General features: G+C 40.1%; 1 protein-coding gene across 1 annotated transcript in view; it reads left to right on the top strand.

The window, feature by feature from the left end:
- Positions 1-3,733: 3,733 nt before the first annotated feature.
- Positions 3,734-15,622, top strand: part of bmpr1ba (bone morphogenetic protein receptor, type IBa) — a 123,880-nt gene continuing 111,991 nt past the window's right edge. Inside the window, exons 1-2 of the mRNA XM_034170418.1 lie at positions 3,734-3,933; positions 3,977-4,131. Coding sequence (XP_034026309.1) covers positions 4,023-4,131 — 109 coding nt within the window. The 5' untranslated portion in view covers positions 3,734-3,933; positions 3,977-4,022. The remainder of the gene's footprint in view (positions 3,934-3,976; positions 4,132-15,622) is intronic.

Genomic DNA, 15,622 nt, shown 5'->3' with positions numbered 1-15,622 from the left:
GCTGCCATACTAAACCGGCTAAGAGCTAGTAGCTGCGCTAAGCTAGCGGATTCCTAAAAACACACAAAGTGAATAATGTGTAAATAATTTAGAGGTGATTCAGCAGAGGGAGTGCTTTAGTTAAGGCACGTGAACATTACACTGTGAAACAAATCGTTATCTAGTTATCTAGATCAATCTAACTACGCAGATTAAACAGCTAACAGATACAGCAAAGCACCGCTGTGCTCCAGAACAGGAAGTGATACAATACCGCAGTGAGAGCCAACCACCAGTAGAGGCAAGGATGCTGCCTCTCTCTGCCAAGGAGTGCCAGAGAGAGACCACGGTGCCGCTCTACTCTGATTGGCTGTCACCCCCACCCCTAAAAAAACCTGAAGGTCCATATCATTCCAAATCCGTGCATGACTGGGCTCATTTTGTCCGTAACAATCCACGGAAAAAGAATATGTAGTTGTATTTTCCATAACATAAGATCGTTTGAAGAAAGAATCCATCAAAGTACATTTTGTCATGTTTTTGTAAAAAAAAGATGAGAAAAATCAAGCGTGTTTCTCATTACTGTACACCAGTTGACCCCATTACTGAGTTACGACCGGTACGCTCGATTTCCTATGCTTGGAGTTGTCGGTGCACGGAATCACCCGGCAGAGCCCTTTGACCAAAACAAGCGCTCCATAAGGACAAGTGCGTAACGCCTGTTATCCAATCAGCGCACGAAAAAATAAGTCATGTGTGGAGCATTTGGGCTATGTAGGGTTGTAGAACAGGAAATAAGCTTTCCAATGCATTATGGGACTTGTAGTCACGCATCCAGAAGCCATTGCTTTAACTGTGCATAACAGGCCAGGCGGAAGTCAGAACACATGTGGGGTATTAGAAAGTGCATACTCACAATGCAAAAATATGAATACTTGAAAAAAAAAAAGTACTAGAATTGAAGTTTGTAGCTACCAAAACATGAAAATGTTTTTTTATGCTCTAAGAAGACATATAATGCAAATAAAGCAATTTGGCACAAAATTTGTACCAATTATGTCGAATGGACTATTTCTCACAAAAAGTCTCACAGAAGCAAAATGCTTATGACTAGAGACCTGTTATTTCACACAGTTGTTGCCAACAACATGAACAACAATTGTAGTGAGTAGGGAATATCTGCTGTAAAGTATATCCAAGCTAAAGGCTTTTGACATATGTTTTTTTTTTTTTGTTTTTTTTTTTTGAGAATAAAAACTAACATTTTTAGGCATGTTTGAAATAATATAGGTTCTTCAGAAACTAGAGATCCAGATCTTTAAAATGAGCAATATCATAAGCATGTGGGAGGTAAAATATTGTTTTAGTGAGCAATGGCACTTGGGTATGCAAGACCATTATGCACAAGACAAAAACAGGCAGATGTATAAAGGTTAAAGAGTAAACATAGTTGTTTGACAATATATAGCTTCACACAACCACTAACCATGAGTGAAAAAAACATTTTTGTGTTATCATTCATATTATCTGAAAAATGGCAAAAAAAAAAAAAAAAAAACTAAACTAAAATTCTCCCAGGGTACGTAAAGTTTTGAGCACAACTGCATTTACCGACTCACTTCTTTACTGTTGTAGCTCCAAAACGTCATCGGACAGAGGACCATAACATGAGGAATCGATTTCTGAGATTAAAGCATAAACTCTTGCTTTTCAAGTTGCTTGGATAATTTCTCTGAAAAGTGTCTTCTATGTTTACTTGGCGTTTAAATTTGCTGAGAATATTGATTTGTTCAAGTTAATGTGGGAAAGTGTTTGCAGAGAGGAAGGCACGGGGCATGGAGAAGAATGGGCCAGCACCAGGGCATGACTGTTTATTTATGAAGTGATTTTTTTCTTCACATCGAGGAGCGAGAGAGCCAGGCGGCCTATTGTTTCAGTACTAATGAACAACATGATCGAGTGTGAGAAAGAAAAGAAGTGAAAAGAACAGCAGCATCAACAAATAAGACAGAGTATCATGGAAATAAAGGCATTTTCCCCCTCATACTTAACATCAAAATTCAGTAGTTCATATTTTTTATTAAAGTAATTGTTTCAGGTTAGCAGTGCTTTCACCAAAAACAAAGATTTGTCAGCATGCAAACCCAGTGTTGTCTGGAGTAAATGGTGTATGAGCAGAGTGAGGATAACTTTGAAAAGGAAACGGTCTATTTGGTGTCTCAGCCCATGCATTTATTAGCAGAAGGGCTCCTGGCCAGGGTGATGTAATCTCTTGGAGGTACTTTTAAAGAGCTTTTTGCCAACTACCTGATTTCTCATGAGCATATGAACTGTAGCTTTTCTAGAATCTGACTTTTTTTTATTCTGAGATGTTTTTAATAGAATATAATGATCAAAATTCCATTTACTCTCAATTCTAAATCATCTATTACTTTACCTGTCCCAGGAGTGCCCATACATTATTTAAATTCAGCATTAAATTGTAGACTTCTTGTCAGAGCAAGACGTAAAAGTTTGTCACAAGAATATTGTAAGTATACAACAGCTTTAGGTTTCTTGTGTCAATACAAACATCTGAAATCCACTCTTTAGCACACTTGAAATAAACTGTTGTAGTTTGCTTGATAAAATATAGGGGTGGTGGCCAAGTGTTTAGTGCACTTAGTTTCAGTGTGGAAAGTTCCCGGTTCAGTCCCCACCCTGCCACATTTTTCCATGTAATGTGGAGTTGCATCAGGACAGGCCTCCGGTGTAAAACCTGTGCCACAACCAGTATGCAGATCCACTGTGGATCTGCTGGGGTGACCCCGAGTGGGACACAAAAAAAAAAACAAGGGAGCAGCCGAAGGGACTTACTTCTAGTTTGCTCAACAAAATTCAACTCCCTGTTTATTGAGTGCTATATTAACTGGTCGGCCCACTACACAAAAATTAACAATTGGACTGTTGGACCCGCTTTTCATTCATTGGCATATCAAGCCATCAGGATGCTATGAGGAGCAATTGAGATGTTTTGAGCTTGAGCCAAAAAGTGGCTATGTGAAGTTTTGACTCACTGGGTGCAGTATTGAGAAAGTTGCCTTTCTTCATTTTGGACAATCGAAGCATACCGCTTGGCCATGAATCCTCCAGACAGTGACTGACTGGGTTTATTCATACATGGACTCAGTCAGACACGGTCTTTATCCTCAGGAACTGGCAGGATAACATCTGTTTCATGTCTTGTCCAGCTGATTTGGTCATTTGTAATCTCACATACAGTTCCTGTCGGGAATGTCTAGATAGGTTCAGGATTGTGGGGCATGTGTGAAAGCAGCTTGAAATAGGTAAAGCAAACTTTTGTCATTGTAAATCATTGTGTTGCTCTTTATTGTTGTCATCTTTTGGCTGCATGTGTTGTAAAATGCTCTTCTGACAGCTGCCCATGTATTTGCATTTTTTCTGTCATCCAGCTTCAGTATACATTTGGCTTCCATGATTGGCATTACAAGCGGAAAACTCCACTGATACGGTTGCTTGTTTTCAATATCCTTCTCGCCCTCCTTGTACTTTATTCTATACCCCACCGCACTGCCGTCTTCTCCCTGCCCCCGTTTTCTTTCCAATCATGACCTCCCTCCCTGTGTGTGACTGGGTTAGTCCTCCTTTTGAGGCAAGCAAAATAAACTCCCCCTTTTGCCCTCTCTCTCTCTCTCTCTCTCTCTCTCTCTCTCTCTCTCTCTCTCTCTCTCTCTCTCTCTCTCTCTCTCTCTCTCTCTCTCTCTCTCTCTCTCAGCTGGGTTGCTACTGGCAGACAAGATTGGAGGACAAACAACTGTAACTACTATTGCTGCTGCTGCTGCTTCTGCTGGTTTTTGGGTGCTGTGGACTTTCTGATATTGCAGTGCACACATACAGGAGCTCGTGTGCTTGCACCCTCCTTCTCTCTCTCTCTCTCTCTCTGTGTGTGTGTGTGTGTGTGTGTGTGTGGGTGAGTGATAGATTCTGTTGTGTGGAGTGAACTTAAGAGAGGAGAATAGAGGAGTACAGAGGCAGACTCTACCATGCCAGTGCAGGGAGAAAGACTGCAGCGCTGTTTGTCTCTCTGCGTCTGGAGCTACAGGAGTCCTCTGCTGTTGCTTGGACTGTTCTCTCTGCACGCACAAACGCACGGTGAGTTTAATACAAACTAACACAGTTTTTCTTCTATAATCTGTGGTAGTTTTGTTCTGTTCTATTCTATTTCCATTTCCTATGCCCACTTAAAGTGGTTTGAATATTATATTTTGTGGATTTGTGTAGTCTATTGTGTGTTATTATAGTCCTAACTCACAATGACTTCCAGTTTTAGCAATGAGCTCCTAAATATAGCAGCTGATGTCAGTGTTATGCTCATCATTAGACATATATGGGTTGTTTTTGTTGTTTCTGACATTTTAGTATAATTTTGTGTGTGGTAATAGTTTTGCATGAAACAGTGTTTGTTCTCCAGTTTGCAAAGGAGAGCAGCAGTAAAAATAATAATCATGACTGAAAACCTGCATCCACATACACACACACTCTACACACTCCGTTTCTCTGTGATTTGCATCCAGTGTATTTCATTATAGCATCCCACTATTGTGCACAATAAACAGCATTTTGTTGTCTCGGTTGTAGCTTTCTTGTAAGTTGTTGGATGCTCTCACCATCCCAATAAGTTTGGTCTGCTTGATGTTTCTTCTTAGAAAAAAAAAAAAAAGTTTTTTTCCTACCACTGTCAGAATTATGCTTGTTCATGGTTTTGGTAAGGTCTAATATTATGCCATTATTGTAGCAAAATTGATTGCAAATGTGTATATAGACTTGTGTAACGCTGTCTCAATCCAAGTGCATCTTATTAGATTTATAAATGTGTAAAATAATCTGGAAATGTCTATTTACACACTTATGCTATTTGGTGAATGTTGCCACAATAATGGCACTCATAGTCTAGGACCTTATTCATGTTTGACGTCAACATGATTTACGATTTAGTGCTACATGAATTTCACGAATAGTTAGAAACTGTAGTCCCTGTTTAAATGTTAAACCCTTTTATTTTATGTTAAAATTTGCAATATGAAGTGTCTGTGGCTGTAGTATTGAGATGTTTTTATTGTAGACATAAGTACACTGAAAAAAGAATTTGACCAATGGTTACTTAAACAAATTGTGGTAACAAAGTGACATATGATATAATTGAATAGATTTTAAGTTCTACAATTTTGATTAAAATGTATTGAATACATGAATGGGAAAAAAAAAGTACATGTTAATAAAAGCAACAGTTGAAATGTGTTAGATTTAGTAAAAGCATGCCAAATGATGAGTCATATCACCAAAAAATATTTGGCAGAAATTTGACAGGGGTGAGATTTGAACCTGAAACCAAATGCACTAACCACTGCACCACCACCCCTGGCTGACTCATATCCTAGCATATTGTTCTTATTTATCTGTACCTAAAATAATTGTTTAAGTTTTAATTTGTATCACAGGACTTTAAATATATTCAATGATACTGAATGTCACTTTGTTGCCATAATTGTTCTGTGTACCCAATATCCTGTTGCAGGGGTAGTGGCCAAGTGGTTAATGTGGAAGGTTCCTGGCTCAAGCCACATTTCTGCCAAATATTTTTTGGCACTATAACTCATCATTTGGCATGCTATTACTAAATCCAACACATTTCAACTGTTGCTTTTATGTACTTAATTTTTTTTTTGTTTGTTTAGTTAATGTATTCAATACTTTTTAATCAAAATTGTCAAACTTAAAATCTATTCAGTTATATTTCGTGTCACTTTGTTGCCACAATTTTTGTTAAGTAACCATTGGTCAAATTTTTTTCAGTGTAGAAGAAGTAGGTCCCATATACACCCTGAAGAGCATTGCCATTTATCCCCGGATTCTATAGCGGAAAGCGGATGGACATCTATAACTCCCACTGGATGGGATGCAAGTCCAGCGCAGGTTATGTCTCCAGCCAAGACCAGTACTTATTTACAGCTGGGTGGACTGGGATAATGCAGATAAAGTGTCTCCTCCGAGCACACAGACAGGTAGCATGACCAAGATTTGAACCCAGGTCAGCATATTACTGGCTGAACTCCTGACACTGTCCTGACAGTGAACAATTGAAAATAAAAGTCAGCACATATATCATCATAACATTTTTTTCAAATTTTTAATGAACACTACCAAGTATCATTGTGGAAAAAAACAAGCCAAGAATTTTGACTAAGACTACATTTAAAAATGTTTTAAAATTGATGTTATGTTATTATTTCCCCCCCCCACATGTGCTTTTCTGAGCTATATTGTCACATACAAATAGGCATTGTTGCTGTTCACCTCATCAGTCCCTTTGCCTATGACCATGTTTGGTTTCAGGAGTGTGATTGAAGATGTGTTAATAAGGAGAGTGTGTCCCATTTAATAGTGTGGCTGTTTAGTGCTGTCATATGTCTCATTATGGTTTAGCATTGCTTCTGTTATTTCTCCTGTATCGTTATCCATTCCACAGCTGTGCTTTAACTCATCCTGCAAAAACTGATGCAAAAGCTGTAACACAAAAACTGCAAAAACCGATGAATCGACATGATTATTGAAGACTTTTAAAGAATAGCATGCACTGTTCAGTTACAGAATGCAGTGAATGATAGTGTTCCATTGTCTTTTCCTCCTTCATTCCTCACCTTCAGTATTGAAATCACTGGGGAATGTTCCAGCTGGCTCACACTGCATGCTCAATGTGTCATGTGCTGAGGTCGTCCCACGACCTTTGGCTGCATGTCATCCCCTTTTCTCATCCATCTTTCCTGTCATTGTGAATGACTTAGTTGGTTTTCCTTCAAAGTCTATAAACTCTCGCCTTCTGACTTCGTGACACCACATCATGTTTTTAGGGAACCAGGTCTTGCAATAAATAATCAGTTCTTTTTGAATGCTGCAGTTGACCTATGCTGTACACATGAGATTTCAGATGCAAACATGAAAATGTGTGTGACTGTTTTAGTTTCATGGGCTTATAACACTGACTGCTCTGTTCAACAATCCACACAACAGTCTGAGAAGCAAAATGTCATACAGTGTGTCAAATCTGATATGAAATTGTACTGCTAGCTATTTTTTTATTCTTAGAATCCCACAGAGCCCATCATTCATACTTTTTCTTATTGGTTGTTATTATTATTATTATTATTATTACACAAAACTGCTCTTTTTGGTAGTTTGGCTACCACTATGTAGACCTGGTTTTGATTCCCAGTCCTCCTGTCTGTGTCAGTAATAACAAAAAGAATCAGAATATCAATGTATTATCAACTTAAAATTATTTTAACATTTAGTCATCATTAAAATTCTTGGCCTGTGTTGATGTTTCCAGAAGGTTTGATTATGTCCATTAAAAATCTGAAAAGTTTTTCACAGCCTTAGCCAAGCAAGTAGTTTAGTGGGATAGTTTAGTTGGGCTACAAATATGTAGACGGGTGCCCAACTTTTTTTGAACAGAGATCTGCTTTTAAAGTTGACAGTGTATTGAGATCTACCAAGCCATATCGAAGGCCACAGCGTAGCCACAATATATTGTGCACCAATATAATAATGCAATTTTCTGGCAGATTTTAACAATAATAAGGCATTATTGAAGTAATGTGCATGGTGGAAAAGAATAAGCACAGGTCGGCCTAGGACTGACCTCAAGTTAGAAAAGTTGTTCCCTACCTTAGTGGGACTTCTGGCCCCAAGAGAAAGCTGGTCTCTCATAGTCCAGACAGTAGGACCTGAGTGCAGCCATAAGCAGGCACCCTCTGTCTGAAACCTTTGCATAAGACACACTCACATGCACACATAATGTGGCATTGGTACATACTATAGCTGTCCTTATTCATATCATGTATTTACTTGATGTAGGTCACAGATGAGTTGTCCAAGATTTTTGTGTTTGTGCCACCTGTTGGGGTGTGAGGTTTAAACCCATGGTAATACCATTTGGTAATACCAATGTTACATTACAGGTGAGTAATTTGGTCTGTATGTCCACAATATCTGAATGAATGTTTGCTAAAACAGTTTCTGTTCCCTAATATGAGGCAAGCTGTGCATGCTTTCTTTGCTGAATCTCACTCACTCATCTTCAAGCGCTTACTCCAAGTATGGGTCACCGGGGCTGGAGCCTATCACAGTCATAGAGCGTGAGGCGGGGCACACCCTGGACAGGACGCCAGTCTGTTGCAGGGCCACATATAGACAAACAAACACATTCACACCCGCACACACACCTACCGGCAATTTAAAGTATCCAATCCACCTAACCTGCGTGTCTTTGGATGTGGGAGGAAGCCGGAGCACCTGGAGAGAACCCACACAAACATGGGGAGAACATGCAAACTCCACACAGAAAGGCCACAGGTGGGAATCGAACGCCATGACCTTCTTGCTGTGAGGCAACAGTGCTAACCACTAAGCCACCGTGCTGCCCTCTTTGCCGAATCTGTGTAAAGTTATTTTCAGACTTTTAATATAGTTGCAACAGTGGTCAGCTGTATCCTGTGATTCGCAACAAGACTTCACAAGCAACTTGACACTCACTTACACACTGATTCCATTCATCCAATGAATGCCCTCCTAATTTCAGGGAACAGCAGTGTTGTATTTTGTACTTCTTTTGATAACAATAAAACATACGAGGTCTGTCAATAAAGCAACGGTCCTTTTTATTTTTTTCAAAAACTATATGGATTTCATTCATATGTTTTTACGTCAGACATGCTTGAACCCTCGTGCGCATGCGTGAGTTTTTCCACGCCTGTCGGTGACGTCATTCGTCTGTGAGCACTCCTTGTGGGAGGAGTCGTCCAGCCCCTCGTCGGAATTCCTTTGTCTGAGAAGTTGCTGAGAGACTGGCGCGTTGTTTGATCAAACTTTTTTCTAAACCTGTGAGACACATCGAAGTGGACACGGTTCTAAAAATTAAGCTGGTTTTCAGTGAAAATTTTAACGGCTGATGAGAGATTTTGAGGTGATTCTGTCGCTTTAAGGACTTCCCACGGTGCGAGACATCGCTCAGCGCTCTCAGCCGCCGTCGTCAGCCTGTTCAAGCTGAAAACCTCCACATTTCAGGTTCTATTGATCCAGGACGTCGTGAGAGAACAGAGAAGTTTCAGAAGAAGTCGGTTTCAGCATTTTATCCGGATATTCCACTGTTAAAGGAGATTTTTTTAATGAAAGACGTGCGGCGGCACACGCGGTGCGGCGGCACAAGAAAAACACCTCCGTGTTGATAACCATTTGTAAAATCCAGGCGGCTTTTGATGGCTTTCAGTGGAGTGAGTATATGAGAAATTGTTTAACAGCAGGACATGTTCCAACTTGTCCTTAAGGCTTTCAACAGAGGTGTTTTTCCTGTGGCGGAGCGTGGCGGCTGCGAGCCGACGCTGCAATCGGCTCGCAGCTCGCAGCCGACGCGCAGACCCGTCCGCACGTCTTTCATTAAAAAAATCCCCTTTAACAGTGGAATTTCCGGATAAAATGCTGAAACCGACTTCTTCTGAAACTTCTCTGTTCTCTCACGACGTCCTGGATCAATAGAGCCTGAAACGTGGAGGTTTTCAGCTTGAACAGTCTGACGACGGCGGCTGAGAGCGTTGAGCGACGTCTCGCACCGTGGGAAGTCCTTAAAGCGACAGAATCACCTCAAAATCTCTCATCAGCTGTTAAAATTTTCACTGAAAACCAGCTTAATTTTTCGAACCGTGTCCACTTCATTGTGTCTCACAGGTTTAGAAAAAATTTTGATCAAACAAAGCACCAGTCTCTCAGCAACTTCTCAGACAAAGGAATTCCGACGAGGGGCTGGACGACTCCTCCCACAAGGAGTGCTCACAGGCGAATGACGTCACGACAGGCGTGGAAAAACTCATGCATGCGCACGAGGGTTCAAGCATGTCTGACGTAAAAACATATGAATGAAATCCATATAGTTTTTGAAAAAAATAAAAAGGACCTTTACTTTATTGACAGCCCTCGTATATCTTTTTTCCCAGGTACAATCTTTTGTTTCCTTGAGAAATCCATCTCATAAAAATCCACATATTGTGTGACCCTTGATTGGAGTAAGCAAATATAGAGAAAGGATGGAAGGATGTATCTTTCATCATATTTTATCCTCGTCGTTAATTTCGGTGAGTTCAAGCAGTTTCAAATAATGGCGCTCATATTCACATTCATTGCCTGTGGCCTGTTAGCAACAGCTTCATTCATTGGTTGACATGTAGGTGATTGATGGGACTAGCCACAGGCTAAATCACTGGTTTGCACACTGGCGATGGATTGACTTGGCAATAGACTCCACTCTGACTCAACAGGCAAATATTTGTTTTGAAGTGCTTAAATGTGGCAGGTAAAGTGTTTATCTGACTGTCTGTATCTCACACTCTTTATCTCCTCTTTCCTCATGATATTCTATCCCTCTTTCCTCCCACTCCCTCCCTCCATAAGACTGCATGGAGGTCTGGTGGTAGGGAATGGACGTCTAGACTGGGTTAGCTAGTGTTTCCTGAGCCTATACCCACAACTGGAGTCATCATAGCTTTTAAAAAGTCTTCAATGTGATGTCTACATCAGAACTGGCCCATCGCATAGGTGGTATAGACAGGTGCTACGGACAACAACAACTCATACAAGGCATTCCAAATAAAGGAAGATTTTTTTTAAATTGCACCTATTTTTACTAATATTATTTTGATGTCACTACTGGAACATTTAATAGTAACTATTACAAAGAAAGTTTTACAAATGCAGAGTTCTTTAAAAAGACATGAAAGAAAACCTACCAAAAAACTCCTTAAACTTATAGACGAAGCACTCACGTGTCATGTTCTTTCACCACACTCAGTGACAACAATAATTCATTAATAAATACTTTTTATTGAGTATCTTTCCTAATTAACCAGCAAGAAGTCTGTATGTGAGATACAATGTACACCCAAGATGCAGAATGTTGTTTCTACATTTTGACATCACAGTCACGTATATACAAAACTCAAGCAAGCTTACCATAAGAATCAACATAAAACATTCTTAAATAAAAGAATAAATAGACAGTTATTTGTCATTATGCCCTGCGACAGACTGGCGTCCTGTCCAGGGTGTAACCCCACCTCACGCCCTATGACACCTGGGATAGGCTCCACCTGCCGCCACCCCGTGACCTTTAATTGGAATAAGCTTGTATAGAAAGTGGATGGATAGATATTTGTCATTATAAAGCTTAAAATTTCCTAATGTGACCACTGGATGTCTTTGGTGCGGACGGATTGCAGCGTCGGCTCGCAGCCGCCACGCTCCGCCACAGGAAAAACACCTCTGTTGGAAGCCTTAAGGACAAGTTGGAACATGCCCAACTGTTAAACAATTTCTCATATACTCACTCCACTGAAAGCCATCAAAAGCCACCTGGATTTTACAAATGGTTATCAACACGGAGGTGTTTTTCCTGTGGCGGAGCGTCGCGGCGGCTGCGAGCCGACGCTGCAATCCGTCCGCACGTCTTTCATTAAAAAAATCTCCTTTAACAGTGGAATATCCGGATAAAATGCTGAAACTGACTTCTTCTGAAACTTCTCTGTTCTCTCACGACGTCCTGGATCAATAGAGCCTGAAATGTGGAGGTTTTCAGCTTGAAACAGGCTGACGACGGTGCCTGGGAGCGCTGCGCGACGTCCCGCTCCGTGGGAAGTCCTTAAAGCGACAGTATCACCTCAAAATCTCTCATCAGCCGTTAAAATTTTCACCGAAAACCAGCTTAATTTTTCGAACCGTGTCCACTTCGATGTGCCTCACAGGTTTAGAAAAAATTTTGATCAAACAAAGCGCCAGTCTCTCAGCAACTTCTCAGACAAAGGAATTCCGACGAGGGGCTGGACGACTCCTCCCACAAGGAGTGCTCACAGGCGAATGACGTCACCGACAGGCGTGGAAAAACTCACGCATGCACACGAGGGTTCAAGCATGTCTGACGTAAAAACATATGAATGAAATCCATATAGTTTTGGAAAAAAATAAAAAGGACCGTTACTTTATTGACAGACCTTGTAGGTGCCTGAATATTGAGGACACCAGTAGCTTGAGAAGGTGAAGGGGGTGCCTGTGTTTCTCCTTGCTGTGGCAGAGATATGGTTATTTTAGAGATGTAAAGATGGACTAGTTGTCAGCCTGAGTGGTTGCCATCCGGGACTCAAGGCATTTTTGTGGTATCCAGGATGCGGGGAATCTTTTCCACTGCTGAGAAGTGAGCCACTACCACAGGCATCAAATTCAAACTCAAATTCATTAATTTATATAGCGCCAAATCGCAAGAAGGTTGCCTCAAGATGCTTCACAAACATCATTTAAAAAAGCAGAACAAAATGAATTGAAAGATTAAAAACACAATAAAAAATTTAAACATGTATAAGTAAAAAGAATAAAAGAAGACATGCAGTAACATAAAATACTAGTGATAAAACAAGGAAACCCGCCGACTTTTTTTCACCCTAGGGACACACAGTAGCACCCTGTGAACGCAGGGCCCAGGCATGAAACACATCATTTCCCTCCTGCAGTTTTATTTTCAAAATGGGCCTAAGTTATTTTCACTGCTCAGACTTCTTCAGGAGAGATTTTATTTTCATAAAGAGAAGCTCAGTTTCCATTCATCTTTCTTGTCCTCAGAGTGCACAGCAGATGCAAACTGCAGATGTTATTTCACATTTTTTGGTGTCCAAGCATGCAGGGATAGCTGAATTTGAATAAGCCGGTCATTTTCCTCAGGATTTATATGTTGGCCAGTGAAAGAAAGAAAGAAAGAAAGATATTTTTAAAACTATTAAAATCTCAATAATTGCTTCCCTCATCTCTTCATGAGAATCTCTGAGAAGCTTTTGGCAATTTACCCATTTTGAATGTCCTGCAAGTGCAAAAAGCATGCTCAAAAATATTGCAGTTGCGGGAAATTGAATGATTGATTGACATGATGATCTGAGATACCAAAGTAGGTCAGTTGGCACTGTTTATTGCACCACTGTTTATTGTACTCAGTGTGCTTTTATGAACATTATTTTAAAATGAAAACACTTTCTTAAAAAAAAGATTTTGTCTTCAGAAAGTATTTCAGGGCCATCTTATGCTGTAGTCCAATAGGCTATATGCCGTCATGTCAAGAAGAACAAAGCCTTCTGGTCAAAGGGTCTGGCACAAAAGTGTACATATGACTTTTGAAGATATCCTTTAAAATGGTAAAACTTGAGTTTAAATATGCCATAAATGTGAAATACAAATACTAAATACACTAATTGTATTTTTAGCTTGTGTTGTGACACTTTTTATTACTCTTTTTGTTTTTTGTTTGTTTATAAAATGAAGAAAACAGAAACAAGCTATGCCTTTCAGTGTACATACAGATGACCAAATTATTAAACAAGGAAATTGAACATTTTCTTCAAAGTTTTCCCAAGTGCTTTTTTAATAGAGCAAGGAATTTTCAACACAGCATTTCTAAACATCCTAGTTTTATTTTGGATGGTTGCATTATTTTACTTCACACACAGAAACAAGATGACCCCCCCCCCCCCCCCCAAAAAAAAAGAAGGATCAAAATTATTAGCCCCCCCCCCCGATTCTAATAGTCAATTGTGTGTCCTTTTTGTTGGATAATAGCATCTGTTGTACTGTGGTTTTGAACACATCTCAGACATGTTTCTTGAGGAATTCCAGCCCATTCTTCTTTGCCGGCTCTCTCAAGAGCCTCCATATTTGATGGTCTTCAGGCATGGACCTTGGTCTACAATTCAACCCCACAGATTTTCAATGAGATTCAAGTCAGGGCTTTGTACAGGCCAGACAATAGCTTTCACTTTGGTCTTCTGGTGATAGTTCTTTACCAGGAGCGACTTATGTTTTGGGTCATTGTCGTGTTGGAAGTCAAAGCGATGACCCAGACCCAGGTTTGCTGCTAACTGCTTGAGGTTTACTTTCAAAATCTTCACATATCATTCTTTTTTCATGATTCCTTCCACCTTGAGGAGATTCCTAGTTCCAAACACACTGAAGCATCCCACAGCATAATACGCAAAGCAAAAAATGTTTCACTGTGGGGTTGGTGTTGTTTGGGTTATACATCTCTCCCTTCTTTCTCCAAAAAGAATCAGAATCAGAATAGCTTTTATTAACCAAGTATCTTCAAAGAATACAAGGGATTTGACTTCAGTTTGAACTGCACTCTCTCTGTAGGCGCATGTATAAAAATACACTAAACACTGAATAATTCACAGTAAAAAAAAAAATGCACAGTAAAAAAATGTGCAAATAAAATGTGCAATAAAAAGTGTGTGCAAAGGAGAAACAGATAAACAGATTGAAGTTGTACATGAGGTAGATGAATTAGCGAGTTTTTGGCAGGTTATGTTGTTCATCAATGTGATGGCCTGTGGAAAGAAACTGTTCCTGTGTCTGGTTGTTTTGACGTACAGAGCGCTGTAACGTCAACCAGAGGGGAGGAGTTTAAACAGTGTGTGTTCATGGTGTGAGGGATCTGCAGAGATGTTACCAGCTCGCTTCCTGGTCTTGGACCAGTATAAGTAGTCCGCTATCATTTCCACAGTCTTGAGCGATTCAGCTCCAGGTTGTCCTGACCACACCAGAGGAGCAACTGTTCCACCTCACGCCTGTATGCAGCCTCATCACCATCCTGGATGAGTCCAATGAGGGTGGTGTTGTCCACAAACTTCAGGAGTTTAACAGCTGTGCTCCCTGAGGTGCAGTCATATGTGCAGAGGGAGAAGAGCAGTGTGGAGAGCTAATACCCCTGAGGGGTGCCAGTGCTGAATCTTTCTCCAGGTTGTCCTTAGCAAATTTCAGTCTGGTTTTAAGCTGCCTCTTCTACAGAAGTAGAGTTTTTCTTGGTCTGCACCCTCGCAGTCCATTCCTCTCCAAGGCTCTAGTGATTGTCTTCTTTGAGAGTACAATTCCTGGCTTGGCCTAGTGTGTTGGCAGTTGTTCTGGGGTCTTTAGACCCATCTCTAACTAGTTTTCTTTCCTGAGTCTTTTGTGTCACTCTCTTTGAGTTTCTTGATGATAGATCTCACTCCAGTTCTTGACACTTGGAAAAGCTGTGATAACTTTCTATATCCTTCTCCTGCTTTGTGAGTATCAGCAATTATTTTCTCAAGTACAAATTGATTTCATTTGATGCTTGCTCAAGTGACAGCTCAAACCATTACTGAAGTTTTATAACGTGTGTACATTGGAAGATAACCCTCAGTTTGTAGTTGATTTTATAAGCTTTGAGCATTACAATGTAAAGCACATCATTGTTGCATAACAGCGGTTTGTGCTATGGTTCAATAAAAGGCTCAGTTCTTAAGGTGGTTAATAATTTTGACCCTGGTACTTTTTGGTTTTTGAGAAATTATTTTGTTTGTGTGCAAAGTAAAATAATTTAAGCATCTAAAATAAAACTAGGATGTTTAGACATGCTGTGTTGAAAATTCCTTTGTTAAAACAAAAAAAGGTTGGGAAATTTTTGAAGAAAACACTAAATTTCATAGGAAGCCTAATACTTTTACCCTCAAAGGATAAAAAACTGCAACTTTAAGATAATATC

This window comes from Thalassophryne amazonica, chromosome 5 (assembly GCF_902500255.1).
Source record: "Thalassophryne amazonica chromosome 5, fThaAma1.1, whole genome shotgun sequence".
Taxonomy (NCBI): Eukaryota; Metazoa; Chordata; class Actinopteri; order Batrachoidiformes; family Batrachoididae; genus Thalassophryne; species Thalassophryne amazonica.
Note: the sequence above shows the minus strand (reverse complement) of the source record. Positions and strands in the feature narration are given on the sequence as shown.